Source organism: Anser anser (genome assembly GCF_964211835.1).
Source record: "Anser anser genome assembly, chromosome: 5".
NCBI classification, from domain to species: domain Eukaryota; kingdom Metazoa; phylum Chordata; class Aves; order Anseriformes; family Anatidae; genus Anser; species Anser anser.
Window position 1 is genome coordinate 36456346 of NC_139725.1, and position 27760 is coordinate 36484105.

At 54.3% G+C, this 27760-nt stretch overlaps 1 protein-coding gene across 2 annotated transcripts; it reads right to left on the minus strand.

The window, feature by feature from the left end:
• Positions 1-959: 959 nt before the first annotated feature.
• On the minus strand, positions 960-27653 carry NUP160 (nucleoporin 160). Of its 2 annotated transcripts, none has more exons than XM_083836900.1 (35): positions 27406-27653; positions 26911-27121; positions 25195-25417; positions 24902-24980; positions 24002-24116; positions 23146-23304; positions 22096-22173; positions 21784-21881; positions 20891-20975; positions 20357-20425; positions 19541-19624; positions 18962-19132; positions 18741-18840; positions 16900-17065; positions 16159-16274; positions 15895-16055; positions 14604-14737; positions 14229-14299; positions 12658-12817; positions 12082-12151; positions 8983-9081; positions 8592-8711; positions 7655-7750; positions 7448-7542; positions 6624-6720; positions 6441-6546; positions 6183-6343; positions 5429-5489; positions 4539-4649; positions 3456-3579; positions 2563-2664; positions 2114-2255; positions 1777-1902; positions 1519-1623; positions 960-1428 (listed from the first exon to the last, which is right to left on the minus strand). In XM_083836900.1, exons 1-35 carry the CDS (start codon positions 27606-27608, stop codon positions 1342-1344), a joined length of 4185 nt encoding a protein of 1394 aa, XP_083693026.1. In that variant the 5' UTR covers positions 27609-27653; the 3' UTR covers positions 960-1341. The 2 variants fall into 2 exon arrangements, with proteins under 2 accessions (XP_083693026.1, XP_083693025.1); XM_083836899.1 differs by having other exon boundaries at positions 16900-17080.
• Positions 27654-27760: the final 107 nt, after the last annotated feature.

Below are 27760 nucleotides of genomic sequence, written 5' to 3' on the forward strand. Positions count from 1 at the left end.
GCGTCCTGCGTCACCGCGTCCGGGGGGGGGGCTTGGGGGGGGGCACGCCCGGAGGGGGCGGTCCTATAGCGGGTATGGGCCTGCGGTGGGTATAGCTTCCTATAGGGGGTATGGCTGCCTACAGTAGGTACGGCCCTATAGTGAGTACAGCTCCCTACAGCAAGTACGGTCCGCTATAGGGAGTATGGCTCCTTATGGCAAGTATGGTTCCCTACAGTGAGAATGGTCCTGAAGCAAGTATGGCTCGCTGTAGCAACTACAGTGAGTATGGCCTCCTACAGTGAGTATGACGCTGTGGCACGTGTGGCTCCAGTCCCCTATAGCGAGTACGGTCCTATAGCAAGTCTAGCCCCCTACAGTGAGTCCAACCCTATAGCTAGTCCAGCCCCATAGGGGGGTTATAGCTTGATCCTGCCCCATAGTGTAAACAGCCATTTAAGGCCATAGCTCAATCCTGCCCCATAAGCAGGGTCCTGCCCCAGAGCTCTGTCCTGCCCTATACTGAGTGCTGCCTTACAGTACCGCATCACCAACCATGGATGCAAGCCCGGGCCTGGGGGTTGTGAGTATCCCCACCCCATGCCCTTAGGGCTGTAACTCTGCTCTGCCCTATAGTGGGTGCTGCCTGGTGGCAGCTGCTGCCCCCACAGCTGCCCTGGAGGGAGGTCCATGCTGCCCTGTAAGTGTGTGCAGTAATACAGGGTGCTGCCCTTCCCCTCCACCCTTGGGGCTGGAAGTCAGTCCTGCCCTATAGGGGCTGCTGCTGGTTAGCAGGGCAGTGCTGCTCCGTCCTGCCCCGCAGGCCCGTAGCTCTGTCCTGCCCTGGAGCAGAGCAGTGCTGGGCGCGCCTGGCCCCACAGCAGCACCCTACAGCTGTTCTGCAGCCCCACCTCTTCTTTGCTTTGATCCCTGCTGGGCTCAGGGAGGCACCCCTGGAAGCACCCATCCCCACACAGGACTTAACAACGCTTCGCTTTTATTAAAGTTCTTCCAAAATGACAACAATAAATAAAAGAAACGCCGAGACCTTCCACGTATCGTACGTACATGGCAAGAGGGGAGCTGCCCTGGGGCTAGGGCTCTGTAAAAAAAAAACAGACAGGGGAGGGCAGTGGCACAGGCTGGGTGCTGCCCAAGGGTACAGGGACAGCGACGTGACACTCCAGTGACACTGCACTGCCCTGAACTGGACCCTCATGGAAAAAAACAAGTAAAAATAGCACCGCTGGCTGAGCGAGCGCAGGGTGGGACTTGCATCAGCTCACACAGCCCCGTCACCTCGAGCATGAGCTGTTCCGGGGCCGGGATCCACTCCCTGGCCGTGGGGTGAGGGGGCTGCCGCTAGTAGTGCCGGTACAGGCGGTCCTGGGAGGCCAGGCTGACCTTCTGGTGGTAGTCCTCCAGCTTGTCGTGCAGCTTCTGGTAGAGCTGGGCGAGGGGCAGGGGGCGGTCAGAGGAGGAAGAGGAGGCAGCAGGGCTGCCCCGTAGGGAGCCCCCCCCTCATCCTCCCCCACCTACCACGACATTGTAGTGGTTGGTGGTGCTCTCCTGCAGGGCCTGGAGCAGCTGGTCGATGGCGGTGTAGGGGAGCCACACCATGGGGGCCATGGCTGACAGCGGGTGCTGGAGGGGACAGGAAACCTTGTGCCGTGCTGACAGGGGAAGCGCCGCTCCCCATGGCGAGGAGGAACACTGTGACACCTACTGCTCCTGCTGGAAGGGCTCTGTAGAGATGCCCACGGACCAGCCCAGCCCAGCCCACCCCAGGCTGCTCACCTCAATTCCGAAGTACTGGTGACCCTTGCCCAGCACAGCATCTACGTACTCCAGGACCAAATCCGCAGCCTCCTCCAGCAGGTCGTAGTTGAGGTAGAGGCGCAGCAGCTCGGCAGCATCCACTTTCTGCAAGCAAAGAGAGACGGGGTCAGCCCGGCTGCTTTGGGCAGAGCCACCCCAGGGCCAAGGAACCTGATCCAAGCCTCAGGAGTAGGCACAAAGCACGAGGCGTGTTCCTGAAGCTTGCGTCTCCTTCAGGAGGTGCCTGCCTCGGTGCTTTTTTGGTCCAAGCCAGCACACAAGCCGTGCCAGGGGGTGACGCTTGCCCTGGTCTCACCTTGTAGCTGTTAATGAGCCAGTTGGGCAGAGGTATCCCGTGTGCCAGGAGCTTGTTGATGACGCAGCGATGGTACAGGCTGTTCTGCGATGGGTAACGCTCCAAATAGGACGACAGCAGCCGCCAGGCTTCATCTGTGGCGCTGTAAGGCAGTATTTCCCCTCAGCAGTCCTGCCAGCAGCTGTGACTGCCTGCAGTGCCGCGGTGTGTCCCGGGGGACCCGTCCTGCTGCCCAGGTTCAACGCCCGCCCTTGTGTCCTGGCAAAGCGGGTTGTGCTGTGCTGAGGAGAGCACAAAGCACAGCTTTCTGGCCGCCCCAGGCCCGTGGGTCTGCTCTAAGGCAGCCACCACACAGGGATTTACGAGCCGGTGACCCTCGGGGCTCCTGCAAGACTTTGCCTCCGCACAGAGAGTGGCTCCGCTCCCCTCCACCAAAGACAAGGGCTTACCTGGACTCCTTGGTGGTAACCAGTGCGGACAGCTGGTTTGCTGCTAGCCAGTCCCAAGCTTCTGCCTGCGCTGCCTCCCCTCCCAGCTGCAGCTTGATGCACCTGGAAGACACAGAGCAGTGCAGACGTGGCTGCCTTCGGCCCTGTCGCCCGGCCTTGCCCCAGCTGCCGGTATCGATGCCGCCCCTCAGAGGACCGTTCCGAAGCAACAGCTACAAATTAACAGGCTTGGCAGGGAAAGAGCTGCTCGAGTGATTCCTAAGCTGCTCTAAGTGCCCAGGAGGAATTAATAACTGATGCTAGCAAGCTCTATGTGGCCTGAGCTTGGGTAAGGAAAGCTCTCTGTGCATCCAGCCATAGGAAGATGTTGTGGCAGAGCTCCCCAGGAGCTCCGTAGGCGTAACGCAGCTTCTGTGAGTGTGGAACAGCAGTGGAGAGGAATCCTGGGGCTGGGGACGAGCAGGAGAACAAGCAGCTAGCACAGAGAAGAGCCCGTGCTCTGCCAACCTGCTCTGCCAACCACTGTTTGAGAGCTGCTCAACGCAGCTTGAACAAATCTCCTGCACGCAGCTCACTGAGCATCAGCAGGAGCCAGCTCACCAGAAAGGTCTCCAGCTGCTGGCTGTGCCTGGGTGGGACCACCTGCGACTGCCAAGCGTCAGCCCTCTCCCCGGAGAGGAGAAACCTCACCACTACTGCTCGGGCGGGCTCCTTACTTCTTTTCAGGTGTGAAGAGGAGAGATCCACCCCAAAACCACTACAACAGCAGCTGCTGTTGCGCAGCTTTAGCAGCCATGGCGAGCAGACAAGTTGGGGCAGCAGCGAGGTGCACCCCAAAAACACAGCACGGGGCCTCGCCTCGCCCCTGCAGGCGGCAGAACCCCGCTACGTACTTGAAAGTGAGCCCCTCGAAGACAGGCGTCAGCAGCAGCTTGAACGTCTGGCACAGGGTGATGGCGGTGTCAAAGAGGCCAGCCCGGACCAGGAGAGCAACCATTTCCTCAGGCGTGGAGCTGCCTGTGGGAAAGCACGACCAGGTGAAAGACACTGCAGCAGCAACTCTCATCGCAGGGCCCGAGGCTTTTTCAGCCTCAGGAGCATCTCAGGAGCCATCCCTGGGAGGTCCACTCAAGGCAGCAACACTCCCCGTTAGAGCGCAACGACACAGGGACCCGTTTCTGCATCAGCTGGAGAGCAAGCAGGCACAAGCAGCGACACAGCCCACAGTCAAATGCTGCCACTGTTGGGGCAAGCAGGGAGGGGACAGCCCCGTCACAGCAGAGCTGTATCCCAGCAAACAAGGCACCAGCTCAGCTCTGCCAGCGCAAGGGGCAAGAGGGAAGATGAACCCGGGACGCTTGGCTCCCCCCGCTGAGCAGTTTGCCCCCAAACCAGCTTTTCGGTCCTCTCACACTCCCCTACTGGGAATTAAATCTCCTCCTGATATTTTACATGGGAAAACTGTGCCTGTGTTGCATAGCTTGTACCAAAGAGGAGCAGGGAGTACTTAAAGGGTCAGGGTGGGAAACAGAAGACTTGGAGGTTTCTGCTCCTCAACAAGGAAAACCTTTGGTAAGCTGTGTGTGGTGATGCCGTATTGTTCAGGGCAGTAATTTAGGTCTTCCCAGAAGTGTTTCTTCCAGGACTTTCTAATCCCGCTTGATTTATGGGCAGTTTCCAGCAAGAGAAGAGGATGCCACTGACCCAACTCAGTCACCCACCCCCTCACACTGCACTGTGGCAAAGCCAAAAACCACAGAAAACTCAAAACTGGTTCTCCCCATCTGCCTCTCCAAAGCTGCTGCACTTGGAGGCTGGAGGCAATGTTTCACACCTGGAGGCGAACCGCACAGAACCTGTCAGCTCGTGGTTTTGTCTCTGGGTCAGAACTTATTGCGCCTTACTCACCCAAGCTATGACAGAGCGCTCTAACACCTCAGGGGGAGTGCAAGGTGGCTGCTCTGCATCCCTCTTACCTGCCACAGCAGCTGTTGACAGGTCATGCTGCACCAGAGTCAGCCGGATCCGGGCCAGCACGCACTCCTTTTCCAAATCCTCTAGCTCCAGGATCTCGATTTGGCGCGTTGCTGTAACAGATGGACATGAAGGGCCCTCAGCATTGACAACTACAAAAAAAAAGCTCCTTTGGCAAGGTGCAGAACCATTTCCACCTCTCTGCCATCCTCAGAGGAGCCGTAGCACAGAAAGTACCAAAGGAGGGATCAGGTTTTGCTGCCCTTCCTTGCTGCCTCAAACTGTGCACCTCTTGTCACAGACCTCCTGCTCCTATTACAGATACAGCTTCCCAAGTCACCTTGTGCGTGGAAACAGCTGCTGCTCTGCCTGCCCGGCATGTGTTACAAAGGAGCTCATTCAGAAGTAAAAACGTTTTTAAAAATACCTGACCTTAAACTATTCTAGAGTAATGCTGAGGGTTAGGAACCCAACCTGACCATGCAGGGCAGAGGCCTTGCCAGCAGAGATGAGCTACACCAGCAGGGCTTCTAGAAACACAAACAAGAGTTATAGGGAACAACTAATTGCCTCACAAAGGTGAGGTTTGTTTGTTCTTTTTTTAACTAGAAGTTATTCCCACTGACCATATACCAAACCACAGAAAAGGGGGCACAAATTCCTTGGGGAAGAGCCACTGCACAGCCACAGCAGCACATTGTAACTGCGAGGCACCAGCACTGGGAGAGTTAACTTGCTTACAATCCCCCCAAATTATTAATCTGCCAGAGATGAGCTGCCATGAGCAGCCATGAGCCTCCTCTCAGCTCACAAGGGAGCAGCAGAGCTCCAAAGCAAGGGGAAAAGCTGAAGGACCACAAGATACAGGGACACACCAGCACTGGGCACTTACCGGGAACAGCCGTGTACTCCCCATCGTGGCTTCTCTTCGGAGATGCTCCAGGACGCTCATACTTGCAGGAAAAAGCAGAAAGAAGGCTGATACCCAGCTGGCTTCTAAAGGACAAAACACCTGACACACTCCAGCCTTCAGCTCTCCTTTCAAGCCTTGATTTGAATCAGAAAAGCCGTGCAACTGCTGGGCAGTTCAGGTTACATTTGTTTATCTCTGGCTATCAGACACAGCACAGAGTTAGACGATCAGGCTGTGGTTACCTCTCCACAAACAGATTTGGAACACAAAGCGTGTTTCAGTAATTCTCCTTTTGACTGGTCAAGGTCTGATATGTCCTCAAGAAAGAGTGCCATCTTCAATTTTGTGGAACTTGCAAGGGGGTAGAAATACTTTTTGCACCTTTTACAGGCGTGTTTCTCCTAGAACTGAATTCCCCTCATGCCCCTCTCCACATTAGGAATGGTGTGGGACACGTGAAAGCATGGCCTTGCAAGTCTGACACTGAGCAATCCACCAGCAGTTTCCTGTATGCACCCAAAGTTGTCTTGGCTCCAGAAAGGGGAAGGGACACAAGGGTGAGGATAGGACTGATGTGTGTGCTGAGCAGGCTGGTCAACAAGGTGGGAGAAGACCAAACACCTCTGCTCATTGCATTGGAAAGGATTTTGGAAGCACCTTCCCAGAAGAACAGCTCTAAACGTCCCTACAGCCACAAGCTCAGAGGTTTGGTAGCAAGCTCAGCGTTTCCTACCACAGCTCCAGAAGCTGGCTGCACTATCCAGGCGTACTCCGGGCGGATCAACCGTAAGCAGTTAATGGCAGCGAGGAAACAGTTCCCCTGCTTCTGGAGCCCCCGCAGCGTCCGCACCTCCCGGCCCAGGCGCATGCCGTATTCGAACATCACCGTTCCAGCTGCAGAGACAAGGGGGGGGGCAATCAGCTCCACCGCCCGTCCCTGCTGGTCCCACGGGGCAGGGCGAGGAGCACCCCGAGCCGCCCTGAGCCTTACCCTTGCGGTAGTTGTGGCGGTAGATGTGGAAAGCGTAGAGCAGCTCGTAGTAATTGTGGGTCATCAGGTCCACTGCTCGAGCGTGGGACTCGATGATCCCCACGACCTGCGACACAGAAAAGCTCAAAAACCCTCTTCAGAAGAGCTGCGGCCCCCTCCTCCCAGCGCAGGCTAATTAATTACCTCGTTATGGAGGTTCACGTAGGGGAACTCCACCAGGTCCTGGAGCTGGGAGCGCTCACAGAGAACCACCACTAGCTGGCGCAGACAGTCCAGCTGCCTGCGGAGAGGAAAAACACAACATAACCCTTCTGGAAGAGCAGAGCAAGAGGGACACGAACAAACCCACCTCCAGGATGCAGGTTTTAAGCCACGAATATGCTGCTTTGTGGTGAACACCGTGGTTTCTGCAGGCTTAGAATAAAGAGGTCCCTTCAGGCTTTCCCTGTGTTGGTAACAAAGATCCTGGACAGCAGAGAGCCCCCTCTCTGCCTGGGTCGCTCAGGAGGGCGGCCTCCCTGCCTCAGCTCTATTTGGTACGGTTTTCTCCCGCCTCTATACCAGAGCTCATCCCTACTTCTTCCCTGGATGTCCATGACTCCAGCTTCCAGCCGTTCCTACTCATCACATCCTTCTCTGCTACTCTGAAGCTTCCTCTACCCAGGAGGTACAAGCCAAAATTAAATCCCAAGTCTTCCCTTTATTAAACCAAATTGATCGGACTCCTACAGCCTTTCAAAATATAGTGCTGCATGCAATCCTCTAGCCTATTTTTTTTGGTTACTCCCTGAATCAAGGGAAGAGTTTTTCTTTCAGTTTCCACTTTTGAGATACTGCCGATAACAACTGTTCTTACAAAAACGAAGCATGCCTTTTTAAACACACCTTTACACAAGCTGAAGCAGAAGTGTCATCTTCCTTTTGCTTTAACAGAAAAATTGAAAGAGGCAGGCACCTACATGGACCTCCAAGACAAGTGAGCATAAAGGCACAAAACTGTCGCCTACCTGCTTGGATCTGGGTTCTGCGTTAAGGCTACATATGCTTCACTGTTGTGTCCTAAATCCAAGTGGTGTTTGAAGATGCAAGTCCGCAAGGTAGCCTGAAAACACCACAGAGCACGAGAGAGCACGTTTCAAGTTATAAAAACTAAGAAGAAATTCCCGTGTAAGCTCTCTGAAGAAACATCTCGATGCCAAAGAAGTAACCCATACCTGACTTCTCCAGTCATCTGCCGACTCCATGATAGCCAGGGAAGCCAGCTGGATGACCAGCTCCGGCAGGCCAACCATGTCCAGCAAGCGCAGAACCTGAAGACAACAAGGCTCTACGTGGGCTGCGGTACTACCACAGGGGTCAGCTGGGGAGGTTTTTAAGAACTACTCCTACCCCACTAACCATAAAAACAGCCAAGAGATTTTTGCCAATATTTCTAAGCGGTTTGACCAAAAAAATAAAAACAAAACATTTTGGTAAGCTGCAGAGGTCTGAACCAATCCAGCACAACAGGTCCAGGCCGTGGCCTTTCTGGAGGATTCACCTCTGCTGGAGCGTGGCTTTCCTGAAACATGAACCCCTGTGGTTACAGTAAACCCTTGCGACAGAGAGGTAAACAGTTCTGTCCCCAAGCATGCACACAGCTGTACAAGACAGAAGTTCCCTCTCCAAGGGCACTGGACAATTCTCAGGCTTTCTGAACTTTAAAGTCAGAGAATCCCTTACGAGGAGTCTAGGTCCAAGCTTGCAGCCTGCCTGAACTACAGCATTACGTGAGAAGAAAGATCCTATCTCAATGTAAAGACGTTAATTTTAACTCGTCTCAAAGCTTAATAACCTTCCCTTAAGCAGCATCTTACATCTAGCCTGGACACGTCTGGCTTCTGCTTCCAGCAGCTGGATCTCACAGTCCTCTGCTGCTAGGAAATTAATAGGTGGAAAGTACCAAGCTTTTGTGCTGTAGTCACCTCATCATCACCCCCCAAAGGAACTAAACGGACTGCACTGACATTTCCCCCCCAAAAAGACAATGTTTTCCAAGTCTGAAGTCCCTTCCCCAGAAGCTGAGCAGGAAGCCCCTCTGCAAGCAGCGCTGGTGTGGAATGACTCGGTTTTGATGTGCTCGACACGCACACCGGATCGGCTCAGCCGTACCTTGTTGTAGTACTGCAGGCGTGGCGTGGAGACCATCTCGCCCTCCTCGGGCTGGATCAGCCTGTCCAAGAACTCTTCTCTTCCCACCTCTGAGGCAGCTTGGCAGAAGCAGTCCAGAGCCTGGAAGCACACCAGAAAGCAGCTCATGCGCGCCCCTTGGGGGACTGGCCCAGCCTGCCGTGCCGGAGGGACGGCGCTGCCCGTTCCAGCACCAGCCCAAGAGAGCTACTGGCCCCACGCTAACGAGGGCTGCCCCAAAAGCAGATCCCACTGTCCCCCCTCCAGTGCTGCTCTTTGCCCAAAGGAGGCAGAGCTCGAGGTTGATGTTCCCTGCCCCCATCACAGGAGGAGGTCCCAGACCCCCGGTGCTGGGAGGAGACGAGCGCCTCACCTTGTGGCCCTCGCCCATGACGAGGTAGCACCTGCCCATCATGAAGCAGCAGGAGCCCATGTTCACGTGGCACCACGGCTGCAGCAGGCGGATGTACTCCTGTAGGAAAGGAGGAAGAGGAGTTTCAGTCACCACTGTTTGCAGTTTTGTTTCCCCAGTCTCATAGTTCCCTTCAGTGCAGGGAGAGGGAGGCATCCCCATGGCCTCCCAGGAAACAGCCGGCTGTGAATAGCTCTGGTGCCTGTAAGAAACGCCTCAAACAGCGCCCAACATCCCCAGAGTCGCACACAACGCTCTCAACAAACTTGCTGTAGGGACGCGTTGCACTGGTGTGCACAGAGCATGAAGGGGAGCACGCAGGCGTGTGTGAAGGCACCAGAACAGGCACAGCAGGTGTGAAAAGAACGGTGTTTGTGGAGCAGGGCAGGAGAGGGAGAGCAGCTGAGGGAGACCGCAGGCCACAAGCTGATAGGCACTGGTTAGAGTGCTGATGGCACCAAGGAGACACCACAAATAAAGCCACACCACAGACGCCGGCCGATACAACAGGGTGATACGACTCACCCCAGCCCTGTGGCTGCTTTGTCAGGATAAAATAAAGGCTGCAAAACCTCGTCACCTATCAGGAAGGGGCTAGGAGACGCGATAGAGACTCAAGAGCCAGCATCCCTCGTGCCTGGGAGAACTGTGTTTGCTCCACACGCTCAGATGTGCCAGGCCCTCACACAGGGCTCTGGGACGCAGTAGGAAGGACGTGGAGGAGCGAGGGCCGGGCAGCAGAGCCCAGGTTTTGCTGTCCCACCTCAGCGTTTGCACACACTGCCACCAGCGGATCCTCGCCTACCCCAGGCTCAGGTCTGCGAAAAGCCACGTGGTAACGCATCCTCCAAGCCCGGATTCCCTGCTCAGATTAGCCAGCTACAACAGATAAATCCCACCCTGGACTCACTTGACAGCTTGTTATACACAATAAGCACCAAGGATGGGTTTGGCCCTCGGCCCAGGGCAGCATTTTGGTCACTAGCCCTTCTCCGCGCGCGCCTGTTACTCGCAGGGTGCTTCCTGCAACCACCTCTATTTGGGTCACCGCGTGCGCACTCACAGGCAAAGCTGGTGTTAGCTCACTGAGGTCAACGCACTTAATCCACGTTTACGTGACCGACCGGGATCAGTAAGCGTAACAGAAGGCAGCGGGGAGGAGGAAGAGCCTGCTCCTGCAGAGACAAGTCTCTCATATCTCCTCGAGGCGGGACGCAAGCGAGGCGAAAGCAATGGAAGGAAATTCAAAGCGTGCTCACGCCACGAGAGCACATATGCCAGGAGGCAGAGCGATGCTGCCTGAACCATGCTGGCATTTCCTGGCTCAAAAGCTCTGCGGATTTGACATTCTTCTCAGCAGCGAGAAGAACACAAAGGAAAGCAGCTCAGCCCCCAGGTGTAAGGGACTGGGAGAATAAAAGTTCCACTAAACATAGGAAAAAACATCTCATTAGTAACACCCTGCCTAGTCCTGAATGCCTTGAGGACTGCCGTCAGTAGGGGGAATGAAGCGTGTCACGTGGCGCTGCAGCCAAGAAATCACGCAGTTCAGAAGTAGAGCACGAGCAGCTGCAGCTACCATGCCCCTGGAGAGCACGGGAAGAGACGGTGTTCTCAGTTCCAGAAGGACAGGGAACTGCTTGGGGGATTGGACTTGATGATCTTTCAAGGTCCCTTCCAATCCCTAACACTGTGATTCTGTGGTGCAAGAAATAACCCCTGAAATACAGCAGTCTGCGAAGACACCTGAAAAAAAGCAGCTCACTGGGCACTGCTGCCAGGACACAGAGAGCATGGCTGGCGAGGGATGGACGTTACCTACACCATATTTCACTAGTGAGGACGTTTAAGAAACGGATGAGGCCTCCTGAAGCTGTATTTCTGCTGCTAGGCTGCAGCCGGCCTTCTGCATCCCCTGTCCTGGGGGCAATGTGTTTGCCACGGTACCGCAGAAGAGGCTGCGGGCTTATCAGCAGCTAATGAGCTATTAGGTTACAGGCTCGCTGCGAGAGAGTCAAACAAGCTCCACAAGGATGCGACCTGCCCACAGCATCCTGCTGTCAGACAAGCCCTGGGAGGCTGCGCTCCCCCATGAAAAGGGCACGCAGCAACCCTGAGAGCTTGTGCCTGGATTTGCCTGAAAACAAATGAAAGAGGAAATGCATGAGGCAATGAATGCAACCATCTTAAATCCAAGACAAACACTGCTGCGTTTTCCAGGTATGAAGTATTTCATAAAAAGCCCTTTGCAGAGGTTGAAATGGCCAGTAGAAGAAACAGGACGGATGGGCAAGAAAGATGGAAGTTATTTGCTACCTTACAATTTGTTCACCGGGCTGACACTGAGACAGTTTTAGATGCAGATCTGACAGCTGCCCAGAATTGTTCCTTGCAGCCCACTTCATTCGCAGGGCAAACTTCCAGCCCTGCACCTCCAAAGGGGAGCCATGGGAGCAGAGTGCTTGGAAAGGTCAGTCTGTGTGTGAGCTCAGAGGGCAGCTACCCTGGGAAAGCAAAACAAGATCCAGCGACTGGACGGGTGATGCTTCGGGTAGCTTTCTGAACAGGGGGTAAGGCAGCTGCGCCCAGAGATCACGCTGTATTACACCTCTGCATTGGCCAAAGCACAGACCTGCTACTGAAAAAAAAAAACGTGTTGAAAGAGACTATTGCACTCCCTCCTGCTCTTCCTCTTTCAGCTCCTGAAGGTAAAAGCAGCACTGGTTTTGCAACCCTGCTGAAACGCTGCACCCCGGTGAGTCTGCCGAGGAGGAGAGCCATGCCAGGGTCCAAGTGGAGACATGCAAATAGTTCTCCCGAAGGGACTGCTGGCAGGCAAGACTCAAAAGCTGCAGCCGACACAAGCACCTCTGCGTGGAAGGGAAGCAGCCAAGCAAGGGCCGTTCTTCTCAGGCTCTTGCTGACTCTGGGGCACTTGCCTCGCCAGCCCCTCCTGGCCCAGCAGGGCCCTCCCGGCCGGGCAGCACAAAGAGGGGTGCTTGGCATCTCGTGGTGCTTCGCTGTGGAAGCGTGGACAGAGAGGCAGCACGAGGCACTCACCTGCAGCTGGGTGTACTGACAGCTCCCCATCAGGCACTCCGGGAAGAGGAAGCCAGGATTGCTGGGCCATCTGAGCCGAGGTTAAGGAACAGAGGACGAGCTGTTTCGGAGAGCTCAGAGCGCTGGTCTGAAACTCTGCACACGCTCTCGTTCAGTTTGTGGGGGGAAGGAGAGAATATTAAGCTGTTCATTCTACAAGTCATTATTCTGTAATAAGATTTATCCACATTAGAACAAAGCCATTAGTACATCTAATCCACAACTGCCCAAATCGTGTTACCCTTCCAGATCTCCCAGCATCGCACCTCGCCAAGTCAACTTCCCAGAGCTCAGGGGCTTAAAGTCAAAAACTCAAATCCTTTGTTGTGCACCTAAACGGGATGGATTCTGTGAAATCTTGGAAACCCCACAAATCCCATTAACACTAACAACGGTCACTTGTTCAGGAGACCTGCCTTCGAAGTTTGGGCGTGGGAAACTTTGGGAACAAGAAGCTGGGCAGTGCACAGCCCCTGATCGCTGGGTTGCAGCCCAGTGAGAGCACGCACCTCGCGGCGGGTTCAGGGCCAAGGATACAGGAGCGGCAGAAAGTCGGCCACTATCGCCGTGATGAGATGGGGCCAGTTCAAGCTTGTTTCAGCCAGCGAGGTGTTGGGTTGCAGGAAGAGTCGAGATACGATGTGCTTTCTGGCCACTTCCCGAAAGAAGAGCTCCACGATTGTCTGAGGGCTGGATACTAAAACGCAAGTTAAGAAGCACGGAGAACAGGGCCCGCGGCAGACGCCCCAGGCTTTCTGCACCAAGCTGCCACGCTGGGCTCACCAGCGCGAGCGTCGCAGATTGAGCCAGAGCTAAACAGTAAGCATGCTCAGCACCCAAACGTGTTGGTTTTGGATTTCTCCTGACGTCTGGTTAAGTCAGAGGGAGCAGCAGGAGATCAAAGAGCCACATACTGCAGTGTTTATTAACCACAGCTCAATTATAACATGAAAAAGAGCTGCGCTCTCTCTCTCCAGTTGTTCCATTCGCAATCCATCTGCGGCTCTCTAACATGAGCGAATGTTTTGCAGAGCAGGGCTGAGGGAGTGCTGATTTTGCTATCTGGCTCTCTTCAAATGCCTCCCTCCTCATTCCAGTCCCCTAAGCAGTGCAATCTCTCATTAGCTAACTGTTTTCAACGCCTCTTCCCAAGCTGCCACCTCCTTTCTATCTTCCCCACGTTTCACATATTTTTCCTGCAGCACAGTGGCCAAACAGGACTTTCCTCATGAATGGGCCAAGAAATAACCCACGACACTGGCACACACAAAGGATGTTTTCAATTTTGCTTTCATGCGCTGACATTTACGTCAAGGCAACTGCCTCCTGAACCAGGACACTCACGGAGAGTTCAGACTCCGAAGACAGAAAGAGCACAGATCCCCCAGGCCTGGCAGGGAGCAGAGGGAATTCTCCCCAAACTCGCAGCCCTGCACACTGCTGCTACCACCGCTGAGCTTCCCACTTACTTTTTCAGCTCCCTGACAGGTCTCAGGCTTGAAGTGCCACACAAATTAGCTACAACAGCAGGCTCTTACCTGCGCTTTCTCCTCCTCCCTGCCCTGCTCATCTCCGCTCTCTGTAACTATTTCAAGGTACGTATCCCTTAATTAAGTTCCTTTATATTCTCCCCCAGTAGGATTTCCACCCCCCTCCCCTTCCCCCAAACCGGTAGCTGGAAGTGTAACATGGTTTGCAGCAAGACTTCTACAACATGAACTAATTATCTGCTGCAGTTTCCCACTTGAGCTAGTGGCAATGAGCACCACTCACATCAGAACCTTCTGAACTGCAGACCATTGGAAGCACAGGCACGTTGGGGGACGCGTTTCTGTACTCTCTCCCTTCCTTAAGCTGCTGCTCCTGCTCGATAAAGGCTAGCAAGCAGGACAGACCTAGTGTGACCCACTACACTCATTCCAACATTGCAAGACACTCTGATGTTGTTGTTAGTGGACAGCAAGACAAATAGCTCCACATGAGCTGGGGTTGTTCAAACATGCAATCCATTAGCTCACTGCATCAACCATTTCCCTTGGTTGACAGAGAAGGAGTTTAAGTAGTATAAATAACAGAACCCAAGAGCTGGCAAACTGTGGGCATCTTACCTAGTTTATGGGTCGTTAGAGCAGTAGTGTCTGCTAACTCCAGCACAGAGAGATGCTGCAGATTAGATTCCCTAGAGAAGAAAAAGCCATCAGTGAAGAGACAACAAAACGCCTCCTGCTTTAATTGTACTCATTGTTCAACTCGAATCACTCCTACTGCTGAAAAAGGCAACAGCGCGCAGAACAGCGAGACCTCACACGGCAGAATTAGCACAAGGCGAAGAGTCAGCTCCAAACAGAAAAAAAAACCCTAGCACAAACTGACTCTGAGAGTGATACTCCCACAGCAACCACCACCGCCTTGTACTGGGAAGGGCATTTCGGGCGGATTTCGCAGCAACCTGCAAAGTCAGAAAGGGCAAGGTAGAGACTTACAGCGTGTCGACAGGGACGTCCGATGCCAGGCACTGGCTGGCCCACCTGATCAGGTAGTACGACAGCAGCAGAGGGGAGGTGCGGTGCAGCAGGTCCTGCTGCGACTGGAACAGCTGTCCCCCTCCCAACACCATCTGCAAGCAAACCACAGAGGCTGGCACACCGAGAGGCCAAGCAATAACCCAGGCACTTTGGTACCAAGGGGGTGAAGTAAATGTTTTGTTGGCCCAGGTCCCATGGGGAAAGTTGGGCAGGCAGAGCTACGTGCAAACAGACCGACCGCTTCCCTCATCTGGCGGCACCTGCTGATTGCAGGGACAGCAGCAACAAGGTGCTTGGCGCTGCTGCAGTGAGTCAGAGTGAAATCACGACTTTGCTGCAGCGATGTGCAGGGACTGCATCCCTTTTTACACCTCAGCTGAGAGCGGTGCGCTCGGATGACACAGGAGAAAAAGCAATCCACGCTTGTGAAGGACACAAACGCGCCAAGGTGGCAAGGCAGCAGCTCCTGCACCAAGCAAACAGCAGTCACGTGCCTTACGGTCTGTCAGAGCCTGGCTCCAGAAGGGCACCTTGCCACGTGCTTTAAATGCCACCAGGGCGACCTTACCCAGGAAGAAGGGGATTTCTTTTCACTGAGGAAACTACTGCAGTAGCATCTCCAAGCAAATTATGCTGCTTTAAACACCCCTGCCCTTGCCTTGGGACCTGCTCCCCTCAAACCATCAGCGCCATGGCTCGTGGGGCCGCACGGCCGCGGCATCGACCCGGAGCGCTCTGCCCCACAAACACAGCTGCCATCGCAGCAGCTGCTGGCACTGGCTGGAGCAGCCTCACACGGAAGGCAAAGCCACGGCCTCTGGGTAACCGCCGCTGCTGTGAGGCAACGGAGCCGTGCGCTGCACTGCCGGAGAACAAGGCTGCGATTGTCAGCTGTGCGTGCCGGGCGCGCAGTGGTGTGGGAGGGATGGGGACTAGATGGGAGCTGTACGTGCTCAGGCAGCCCCGTTTCAGATGGGAGGCTGGAAACGATGCCCTCCTCCCTCAGAGATATTTGCTTCCTGCTTCCTGGACGCTCAGCATGGAAACAGGGAGTTTGGGTGTGAGCAGCGCACCGCTGCTTTGCTTAGGATGACAGGAGCGGCTGCGGGAGAGAACAGGGCTTGCCCACGCCCTGGGCTAGTTCAAACAGCCACCAGCGCTTTGTGGGAAAAGCTCGCAGTCTGGCACCAGCGGAACCCAGACCCAAAGTTCAAAGAGCGTACTCAGTAGCTTCGAGGGCTGTACTCACAGGATCTCCGAGCCGCAGCAACAGCTGTTGGAGGATCAACAGGTCCCGACAGATCAGGAAACGGATCGTGGCAATCTTACATACCCCCCAGCAAACCACGCTGACAGCCATACCGCTGCCGTACAGCTGGGTGAGGTTCATGCGCATATTTAGAGGATGAGCTGAAAGGTAAAGTCACTGCGATAAGGGGAGGAACTAGACCGACAGGAACACTCGCCGAGAGGCTGCTTTCCCAGCCCAAGTGCACTGCTGTAGAGCTTTCACCTCTTTCCATGTCAGCGTCTGTCTCGTAGTCCATTTCTCGGATGAGCACTCCGATGGCATGGATCGGGTTCCTGATCTCCTGCAGTTTGCTGTGTATATCCTCCATCACATTGTCCCTGAAAAAGAAAAAAAAAAGACAAGATGAGGCTTAAACTCAAGAGGGCTCCCTTTCCACCCTTACTGATCCTCTCTGGAAGGGAGCGTATCTGATCAGCTTGGACATTCCTGAAGGGAATCCTTCTGGCTCAGCTTTATGACAGTGCCTGCAGGGACCGGTCTATTTATTCCACTCCCCCGGGCACCAGGAAATAGCAGCCAGATAGCTGGCATTCCACGGGGAATGATTTCAGGAGGATAGCACAGTAACCACATGGCTTGACCACAGCTCTGACCTTTACCTGCTGTCTGCAGGCTCTTGCTTTCCACACCGCAACAATCACCTAACGAGAACTTGTTCCTCTTCTGCCCTGCCTCACCTCACTGTTGCCAAAATTTCTGGTCAGGAGGGCCCCAGGCAACAGTGGGGGGGAGGGGGGGAGAGAGCAGGGTGGAAATCCCTGCTAATGGGACCAATACTCATGCCCCCCACCTCTGAGAGGGGCTGGAAAAGTCTCCCGCAGCACTGGGAGAGCCTGCACGTTCTGAATGAGCTTTGACGCTAATCGAGGACGTCTCCAGGCAATCCCTGCTCAGCCATCCCTGCCTGCCCGCCGGGGAGCTTCTGCAGAAACGTCTCCTTACGTGTCATTAGCTATCAAGTCCTCCAGGATCTGCTCTGCAGCCTTTTCTGGAGGCTGGAGGCGGGAGCAAGCCATTTCCATTATGAATGCCATTTCCATGGAAATTGATTCTCCGATCAGTCGAAGGCACTGGACAAGACAGACAACATCACGAGACATCTCCAAATCTGCAATGAAAGAATCTAACTGTATATTTACAAGAGATTTCAAAGCAAAGATGGGAGGACCATTCAAAACCACTTAGTTAGACCATCATTGGCAAACCACCAGCAGCAGAGTGGTCTCAGTCCCGCACGTCAAACTGACCCTGACCCCCTAAAAACTTGGCAGTCGACAAGGGAAAGATTTGGGCTTTACTATTCGGAAAATAAAAAATAATGATGCAGCAATTAAGCCGTCACATTGCCGAAGAATTTTCTCCAGCTACAGGTTGAAAGGAAACAAATTAGCATTTCTCTGCTCTTGCACTGCACAAAGAGGGCTCGAATAGCTCAGCCCTGGCGTACGTGCCAAGCAGGAGCCACTCCTGCTGCAGCAGCTACCCTTTCGCAGCTGGGAGAGGATTTTCACATTCTTAGAAGCGTTCTGAAAATTCATGGCTGGGGGTTTACAGAAAAAAAAAATCCCTGCTTTGCAATGCAATCGTTTGTGTATGTGTTTTGAAAGATCAAGTAACTTCTCTGAGAAGTTTGAAACAGGGCAGGCACTGCTGGCTTCCCAGAACCAGCCCAGGCCTCCAGCTTTCCTTCCATCAGAGCCAGAAATAGCTCAACCAAGTGGATGATGATGATTCTTATAAAAATAATTACAAAAAAAGTCACTCAAGCATGAAAATGGAACTTAAGTAACATTTTCCACTGCCTTTTTTCTTGTGAAACGTCATTCCACGGGCAGCAAAGCATAGAGGGCACTGTGTTGACAATACTGATGACAAATTTTGCTCTCCCTAGCATTTACTTCCAGGAGAAAAGAAACTGCCCAGTCCCTCTCCACGGCTCACCTGAAAACATTTCAATAAAAACTGAGTATGCAGAACTGAGCCATTGAGCCCAGGGCACCAGAGTGTGTAAAGTACTACAGGTTTCCTTCCCATCTGCCATCTTTTCAAGGAGTTTGTTCCACCAGCAAGGCACAGAGGCTGGGGAATTCTACCAAACAGAAGGGCTCGCACTGATCAGAGTAAGTCTGGTGGGGATGGCAGAGCTGAAGAAGCATCTGATTGAGACAGAGCTAAGGATTCATATCGGGGGGTCACCCATAAGACCCCCACATACGGGGTCACCAGCTAATGCGATATAAAAATACGAAGGATTTTTGATGGAACTGCCATCCTGGCCTGGGCTTGAATTCACCTGGCAGCTTTTAGAGACTGATGCAGCAATGCAGGGAGCAAACACGCGCTTCTGAACGCCAGGCTCCCAAGCAGGGCTGAAGGACCTGCCAGGTCTGTCCCACGGAGAGGGGGCACGAAGAAGGCACCAGTGCCAAACTACCCAGGCAGTTTGGAATAGCCCAAGGGCAAAGGATCACGCCACTGTCACCGAGCAACACGTGGCCTGAAATCTAGGATTCTTCCTCAGTTAAGTCACCTGAAGTGACTCATGTCAGATTTGCAGCCTTGACATGATTTTTTAGTTCCTGCTCTGGGCACCACAGGAGGTTTCACAAAATACAGCTCCCTACAAGTGCCAAAATTAGAAAACTATCCAAATACAGATAATCATGGAGTGAGGAGCACTTCAGCAGGCCACTACAGAAACCCCTGCGTCCCTCTATGCCACAGATTTCCCTGAAATGCAGCGTTGCAGCCTCCCCCAATGCAAGAGCTGTCTCCTCACTTACCATCAAGGATGGCAGCATCATCCTCCATCAGCAGGTGCTCGTTCGAGAGGAGATAGAGGTGGTCCACCAAGGAGCAGGGCACAAGGAAAGACAGGGACCCCTAGAAAGGCAGAGAGAAAGCTCTTCTTTGAGCTCCCCAAATCCACCTCTTGGTCAGAAGTCCCCAGAGATCTGCAGGCCAATGGGACAAAGAGCCCAGAGCCGCCGCTGCCCGGCCTCACCTTCTTCAGCAGGCACACCATGCTGGTGTAGGGGTTCAAGTGCAGGGCCAGGGGCCGCGAGAGCGCTTCCTGGTACTGAAGGCAGCAGGCATAGAACTTGGACCAGAACTCCACCTGCAGCTGCCAGAACTCCTCCGGGGAGCACTCATATTCTGTCACGCTGCCCTGGAACTAGCAGGACCAAAACAGGACTTCAGATGAAAACAGACAGTGCATGAGAGAAAAACCTGTGCTGCTTGGACCGCTGTTTTGTCCCGTGACCAGTGTCACACAACTACACTGTTAAGGATCTGTGAAGATCTGTTGCAGTTCTCTTCCCTTCCCCACCTCCTTACAGAGGAAAATATATTTTTTTTTTCCCCCACAAAGGACTCCAAAAACAAAAGGTGAATGAAAGAGACAGGCAGGAAAAGAGGATTTTATTTAAAAAATAAAACCTCACATAACTTCTTTTGAGAGACAAAGAACAAAACACAGCCTGGGGTCACAGTGCATCTAACCTAACTTCACTGCACCATCACAATACTACATAAAATGGATGTTAAGAACAAAACATCATGGGGAAAAAAAACAACTCACCTCGTTTTCCACAGCTAAGGTAACCTCTTTTTTTAACTCGTCCCACGTCAGGTCCATGTGTCTCTCAGTTCCTTGAGAAAAGATCTGAAAAGCAACACAGCAAACTTTTACTTTAAGCCAGGAGAGCTGCCTCTCCAAGGTTCAAGCAGCATTCAGCAACACAGAACAATCACGACAGCACCGTCCAGTGATTTGTAGGATCAAGGTATGAAAAAGCATGGCTGGCTGCTAAATGCAGGGCACACGGAGGTACAGCCAGCTTCACTCTTCCCGTGGAGCCAGAGGAAGAGCCTGTCCACCTGGCAGGCAGAGCACTGGGACAAAGGGGAGCGCTGCACACCATCACCCCAGCTCTCTTATACCTTGCCATAGGCCTCATAGGGTCGCAGCACAGAGAAACTGAAAGAGTAGCAAAAGTTTGGCTTTTCTGGTTTTCCTGAAAAGGCACCACTGTGTCACCTTGCACCGCCCTTCAGTCCCAGAGGTGCCAGAGCTGAGCAGACATATCCTGAGGAACAGTGCTACAGAGGGACGAGCGCCTCTGTTCACCTGGCTAAAGCAGCAGGCAGCAAGCTCAGCAACCTGCTGAGCTCTCCAAGGACAACAGCTACTGGAAGCCAGGTTCTGCCTCCCGCTGCCAGTGCACGCTGGCTGAAGTACGGCACAACAGCCACTGACTTGCTTCAGTGACTCCTGACAGGTCCACAAACTGCCACACGCAAACCGATGCCAGCCAGGAGTGCCAAGTTCACAAAGAAACTGTGAGTAGGCAGAAGCTGAACAGAGAGAGCACCACATAAAGGCTCCCTCACTAACCTGTAAAGCCTTCTGGATAGCTGCGTTTGTGAAACGGCCAGGCATGAAGAGATACTCTAGGTAGGTTTCCTGCCAAGAGAACAAGACAGATTTACTGAAACATGGGTCGGGAGGAGAGCATTTAAGATACTGCTTCTGGTTCTTCCTCTCATTCACAAGCTCATCCCCTGGATCTGTTTTTTTTTCCAGCTTCAGTTCACCCCCACGCCCTGCTCCAACCCCTCCCCTTCCACCCCATTTGCAGTTCCTGTGGCTGCACACAGCTCCCCACATGCTCCAGACCTTGTTTATTCACACATCGTGTCTCAAGGCTCCCTCCTGACTGACTTGAAGTTTTTCCCTTCTCTCGCCTTCTGGCTTCGTAGCCAGGCTTAGTGCCTTAATGCTGTGTTAAGAGCCTCAGGCTTGTCCTCTTTAACTTGGAGTCATTTTATAAGTGTTACAATACAAATTGTACACTTGAGCTGCCTTAACGTTCTCCTTCTGGGCAGAGAAGCCTCATTAGTTCCTGTTGCTCTTTTATATCCAGCTCACCCTGGGGTCCTGATCATGTTGAACCGTCACCTCCTCCTCAGGCAGAGGCTGCACGAAGACCTGGTTCCACTGGCCCGCAACATTTCTAAGAATTACAAAAACAGGATCAGCTTTGCATTGCAACACTCCAACGGAGCGCCGCCGGGAGCCGTCAGCCAAACCCAACCTGTCTCTTCCACCAGCCACAGACTTTGCAGCAACCTTGGGTTTGGTGACAGAGGAGCTCTGACTGGTGACAAGCGACAGATTTAGCCAGCAGAGCTTCACGGTGGCATCCCCAGCCCTGAGCTAACAGCACAGGCTGGGCTCCTTCGTGTACACTGATGTTCTCTCCTTCGCACCTGCTCACTACACAACTCTCAGACTGACCAGTAGATTCTCCTGCCAAAACCAGAACGCTCAGCATTTTTTACCCAGTATTTAACTTTAACTCCCTGGCATGTATACGCACCAAACCAACCCTCCCAGCTTTATAAAAATAAGGCCAATGTTTTCACATCGCTGATCTTCTCAAAACACGATCTTTCTTGAAAGAGAGCAGCCAGTTCTGCTGGAAGGAGCTGTTGGTAAAGTGCAGCCCTCCCTCAGATGCTCACAGCAAGCCTACTGCCCAGCTTTCTACATTTTTCACATTCCTGCAGCTGAGCTGTAGCTTTATGATAAAGCAGGACAAAAAAAAAATAAATCCCTGTAATCTGTGCTGCAGGAAGACACAGCTGCGCATGTGACACGCTGCAATAGGAAGAACTGGGTGCCGCTGCATCTCCTCAGCAGAGACAGGTAGGAGAAGAGTCGAGGTGCTAGATGGGGGCTTTTAACGAGCAGTGCCTGGGGCTGCTCCAGCAGCCCCCCCACGAGGCTCTCCCCACCTGCATTTCAGGGCAGAAACTCACTGCTCAAAGTTGATGTATTTCACAACGGTCTGGTTCTCCTCATTGTGCCACAGCGCCCAGATCTCAGCCGAGGTTAAGGCAAAGTCAACAAGAGTCTCCTAGGAGAGAGAGTGCAGATTTACTTTCTTATCGTACACGCGCGTACGGCAGAGATGCGTGTAGTTAAAAATAGCAAAACATCCCCTCCTATCAGTTAACCATACTTTGGAGAGAATTCTTTATTCACAGTTAAATCCAGGCCTCTTACTTTTCGGTGAGGAATCCTCCCCCTTACCTTGGTACTTCTGGGGAAAGCCCAGCCCCAGCACTCACCTGGGAGGAGAACAGCGAGGATATGTGGTCGAGGCTGTAGCGGTTGCTCTCGGTGCTCACCAGCTGGAAGACACAGAACTACAAACACATCTCGTAAGCCATTTGCTCGACCAATAACCAGCACGTGGCAGGGAAAAAGCTCGCCTCTCCTGTCCCGCTCCTTGCCTGATGCCACCGTCCCCAGGGCCCTGGTGCCGCAGCTGCCTGGCCGAGGGCCAAGCAGAGCACGCCAGGCGCTGGCCTGACCGAGCCGATTCTCTGCGCCGTGCGCTGACGTCCCTGACTTCAGCCTTGTCGGCAAGGACAGCCTAATCTGCCCGAACTTGAAGGATTTTTAGTTGGCTTTTGAAAGACTAGACTACAAAAACAGTAACAACGCTGCTGGTTCCTGCTTGTGACAACACGATGTGGGCAAGAAAGGAGATGGAAAAAGCTTTGAATCCTCAGGGCAGCTGCTGCAAACCAAGCTCTGCACGTTCCTACAGGAGCAGGCAGAGCACTGGGGGGACAGCACAAGTAACAGTGCGCACAGAGTACAACTCTGCACTCAAATACCCCAGAGAAGAGAAAGGGCAAGCTGTCCCACAGACGAGTGAGGTCATTCCTGTCCTGCTAAATTTATTATTTACCCCATGAAGCGGGAGTTCTACAGAAACCAATGTTTGGCAACACGCAGATGTGTTTGTGCACTCCCAGGAGCCCGACACGCGCTATCAGCATTTCCGTGCTTTTAGCTCCTTTCAGACCTTTCCCACGGCACATCTGCTCTGGTAGCATCCCCAAAACATATGAGGTGAATGAGCAGACCAGCACTCGCAGATCAGCTTAATCCCACAGGGAATTCCACTCCCGGGATGAGGGCGCACGTGCCTTGCAGTACTTTGAGGACAAAAACGTTTGCTCAAAGTGCCGCCGCCTCCCCATCAAGGCGGACAGGAAACCTTTCTGTATTTTTTTGTTTTACGCACAAACTCAGCTCCAAGGAGGACTGATGTACTTTCAGCACACACCAAGATGCACTCGTGGCGAGGAAGCCCCGTTGCTCCATACCTGCCCTCGCTTGGGCGCGTGCATGTACACGCCGAGGTAAAGCCCCAGGGACTGGGAGAAGGCCAGCCGCAGTCGGTGCCCGGTGCCGGCCGCAAGCCGCAGGTCCCTGCTGACCGGCATGAACTCCAGCAGATCCGCAACCATCAGGCACATTTGATCCTGCAGGAAACAGGGGAAACCTTGCCACGTAAACCCACTACACCCCTCCAGGAGCAGGGTGGCCAAAGCCTGCACAAATCCACTCCCACAGGGTGCGCATAAAGCACCCGCACGCGTACTGGAACCGCTCTCCCCACCTCACCTGTGCTCCCCCACAGAGCACCCAGGCTTTCAAAGCCCGTGTACCACGCAGCCTCCTCCCCTCCCTCAACATGCACACATTCCAGCGCAGATGGGCCGTGAAAGCAGTTGTGCTGCTCCATTAGCTCTGGCACCGACGTTTGGAGCAAGCCGCACGCAGCGAGCAGAGGCTTTTATTAACTTCTTGTTGGAAAGGAGCCACGTTACAAAGACGCTCTTGTTACCACGAAAGCGGCAGAAAACACATTTGGTGCACTGCCTCTTACCTTGAGGAGCTCCCACCTGCCTTCCTGAACACTCCACTAAGTTTGGAAATAACCCAATGCTACCTGTTACGCTACAAAGCCTGGCCGTAGAGAAAACCCACCTGCCTCCAAGGTGTGGCTACAAACACACGCTGTGACAAATTTGACAAACTTCCCACCCTGCGGAAGTTCACCCAAACACAGTTTAACAGGAAATGCGTGCCAAGAACCCAGTCTTCGCTTCCCCAGCCTCAAAACGTGACCCAATCAGCGAAGGAAGATGCTGCTCCCTGAGCCCAGACCTCACCCACCTTGTAGGACCACATCCTAAGCTTGTGGTCCTGGCAGAGAGCAAAAAGAAAGGCATCGTGATCCAGGCAGTGCACGGAGAGGCTGATGGGCAGGTCTGACGGGCCGCAGTCACCTCTGAAAGCACAGGCGTTATAGCAGCAGGTTAAAAGGAAGCCAAGGCTAGTGCACAGACCCAGGACACGGGGTTTCTATCACAGTGTTTAACCCAAGGTTAAGAAAACAAAAAGCCAGCTGTCTGAGACCATAAAGAAGCAGCCTTTCAGGACCGCGTGGTCCAGCACAGAGGGGCCCCCACACTGCTAACGCCCACTTCTTCACCCTCTTCAGCACAGCTGCCGTGTCTCCCCCAGCCCCTGCCTGCAGAACGCGGGTGAAGGATCCAGATGGAAGCAGGGGCACAGCCAGCCCCAAGCAACGCGCCCCGCTGGTCATCACATCACCGCTTCCTGGTAGTGGGGCCTCGAGTTTGGTCGTGCAACCCCAGAAGGAGCCCAGCCTGCACACAGAGCGCCTGTGACGTCCACACATAACCTCTGCTGACAGCATCGGGCCTGACATTTCGGAGCAAGGACGAGAACGTACAACTGCTGTAATCCTTAATCTGCGCTGGCTGCAAGCCACGTCCTGGGCAAATCCTTGGAGGCCAATTACTCGATATAACATGCTCATAGACACAGACGCAAAGAATCAGCAGGCCCCCATTAAGATGAGCTAATCCAGCCTTCAAGTCCCAGCTTCGGCACTGCGACAGGTCCTGTGACCCACTTAGCTTTTCCAATAGCATTTACAGATGCTGACTTACCCGCCTTTGACTTCAACCAGAAACAATGCCTCCCCCTACGTGAGGGAATTAAAAAAAAAACAAAGCTAGCTCCACCTGTTTGTCGCCAAACACCAACCTGATGGCAGTCGGCATCCAACCGGTAAGGAAGCGCTGCACCACCGAGCTCTGTTTCAATTCCACCACCGAAACCGTTCCTTGCAAAATAAAAGCAATGTTGAAAAACAAACACGCCAAGTGCTTGTCGACAAAATATTTGCTGCCGGCAGGGAGGGGTTTCACAGGCACGATGCAGAAGAGCTGCTGCACGTGCGTAGATGGGTGTGCAGAGAAGCCATACGACACACGTGACAAAAATCAAACCAAGGGAACTGGAAGAGGGGACGCCGTGCAGCGTGCCCCCATCCTTACCCGGCAGGTCGTGAGGGGGCAGCTTGATGACGAAGATGCCCCCTGCCGCAGAGGGGAGCGCAAACAGAGCCTCCCCCTCGCTGCTCAGCCAGGCCGCCGAGGCGACCGAGTTGGACGCCAGGCCCGGCACGCTGGGGATCAGGTAGTAATTGGCAGGGTCTCTGAAGTTGATTTTCCCGATATCTGTAAACACGGACTGAATCTGGCTCTCCATTATCAGCTCCTGAAGAAGGGAAACAGAAAACAGAGTAAGCCTTGAACACAAACAGAAGCCACAGAGGAAACAAACCGGCACTGGCAGAGCAAGAACTGCAGCGCTGCTACATGACGGAAAAGACTTCTCGCACCCTGCCACTCATTTTCACTCCTTTTAACCCATGACAGCTGCTCTCTGAGAGCAGACCGGGTCTTAGAACACGTGATTTCCCAGCAGAGCAGTCACTGTCTCCCTCCTTGCATGCTGTAATGTCCCCAAAGGAGCCCACGGTCCGGCAGCTGCCCCGCGCAGACAGCTGCAAGCCCCGCAACGAGCCCCACCACCAGAGCAGCTCCACAGCAGCACAGCGCTGTCGCTTGGAAAAGCTGCTCTGAACTCTGAGAGCAACGGCTGGGTGCTCCGGAAGAAAGGGGCCGGACAAGATGCACCAGGAGACACGAGGAAAAAAGTTACAGCAATAACTGTAACCAACGTAAATTTTGCACGGGATCCATCTTCCACACCGGGAGGTTCTGTGCCTCGCTGCAGACGCAGGGCAAGTTGCGAGCACAGCCAGACCTCCCCCTGCAGCGCTCAGCCCCTGCCTCCAGCAGTACTTTGTCCCCAGTACCACAACGCCAGGCCCAAGCATCGCCAGCGGAGCTGCTTCCACCCTCAGAGCCTCATTTTGAGGGGCCAGGCCAATGGTCATCGAAACCCCAGCCCTCGTCACGCATCCCAAACACGCCCTGGACTGGGGGAAACACCACCAGAGATTCCCACGGCCGCTGCCTTGCCCACAGCCCAGGCAAATTCGTTTCTGAGTAAAGTGGGAGGCCAACAGCTGGCTTTTCTTATCAGGCTGCTTTTTCAGCAGTTCTCATTCCTGTGCACAGAGCTGCCACATGTTGATCAATGCACTGCTGTATCTGGCCAGTAATTAGAGCACTTTTGTCATTTCTGACACTTGTAAAGCAACTTAACTGAAAAAAAAAAACGATAGAACTTGGATATCATTTGAGTAAGAAATTAAACCACAGGGTTTCCCCCCCACAAAGTCAAGAGACTTTGACAAGCTCCAGCTCTCCACCTCTAGGAACATGTGGTGGTTCCAGCCCAGGGTACAAACCCCACTCAGAAAGAAATCAATAGAAGCGATGCAAAGGCAACCACTCAGCACCCCCCTACAAGCAGACAGCTGCCCAGCCAGTCTCTGAGCAATGCGTGACTTCCCCAAGCCCCCTCCCCTGTTTTCATTGTCCAGGACAGCACAGGACATCCTGGCTCTGCCCACCCCCAGCCCACTCGCTGCAGGGGCAGAGCGAGCACAAGGGGCAGCCTCAGAGCTGCGCAAACACTTTTCAGTGAAAGCTAGAACATCAGCGTATTATCAACACAGCTTTGGTCACAAATCCAAAACGCAGCACCGGATGAGCTGCAGGGAAGACAACTTCTATTTCCGCAGCGTGTTTAAGCAACGTGCTAAGCTCTCTAAGCCACGCGCGCCACCGAGTACTCACGCTGCGATACGAGCAAGCCGGATGGGGCAACACCACCCGGTGCACGCTCTGCACGGTGACCAGCAGCACGACCAGGTGGCTCTGCACCTCGCAGATGTGCACGCCACCCGGCAGCAGCGGGCAGCCCTGGATGCGCAGCCTCACAGCGTTGTTCAGCAGCTCGTTGTCTAGGGACTCTTCCACCAGCTCCAGCGTGTCCCCTGATGTTGTCCTGAGGGGAAGGAGGGTTGGGGTGAGGGGAGGACCGAGCTGGGGGCAGGTAGGGACGGGGGGGGGGAGCCGGGGGCAGGCCAGAGGCCTGCCCCCGGCCCCCCCCCCGACCCTACCTGCCCCAAAGCCCCTCACATGCCCCACTCTGACCCTACCTGCCCCAAAGCCCCCTCCATGCTCCTCCCGACCCTACCTGCCCTAAACCCCGACCCTACCTGCACCAAAACCCCCACCATCCCCTCCCCCCCCCCCCCCCCCAACAACAGACTCCCCCCCCTCACTCACCACCTGACGAAGCGGTTCCTGGTGGCGGCGCCCAGCTGCGCGCACTCCCGGTAGCAGAACCCCCCGGCGCTGTCCCCGTAACGCCCCAGGGGTAGCGGCGAGGTGCCGGGGGGGCTGAACGCCACCTCCCGCAGCCGCCTCGGCGGGGCCCGGGCCGCGGGGCCCAGCTCCAGGCAGCTGCGCTCCGCCAGCCCCGCCGCCATCTTGTCAGCCGCCTTCCCGCCCGGGCCGCGCGGGGCACCACGGGAAATGGAGGACGGGGGGGCGGGGCTTGCGTGGAGGGGGGCGTGGCCTGCGTGGAGGGGGCGGGGCGAGAGAGGAGAGTGGGCGTGGCGTTCGGAGGAGTGGGCGTGGC

What these genes read in the sequence shown, in the direction of transcription:
- NUP160 (XM_083836899.1), bottom strand. Translation starts at nt 27,608, where the DNA reads ATGGCGGCGGGGCTGGCGGAGCGCAGCTGCCTGGAGCTGGGCCCCGCG. An exon ending in TTAGGATGTGGTCCTACAAG is followed by an intron (nt 23,305 to 24,001) that starts GTGGGTGAGGTC and finishes TGTTTCCTGCAG; the next exon opens with GATCAAATGTGCCTGATGGT. An exon ending in CAGAACCCAGATCCAAGCAG is followed by an intron (nt 6,721 to 7,447) that starts GTAGGCGACAGT and finishes TCCTCTCCGCAG; the next exon opens with GCAGCTGGACTGTCTGCGCC.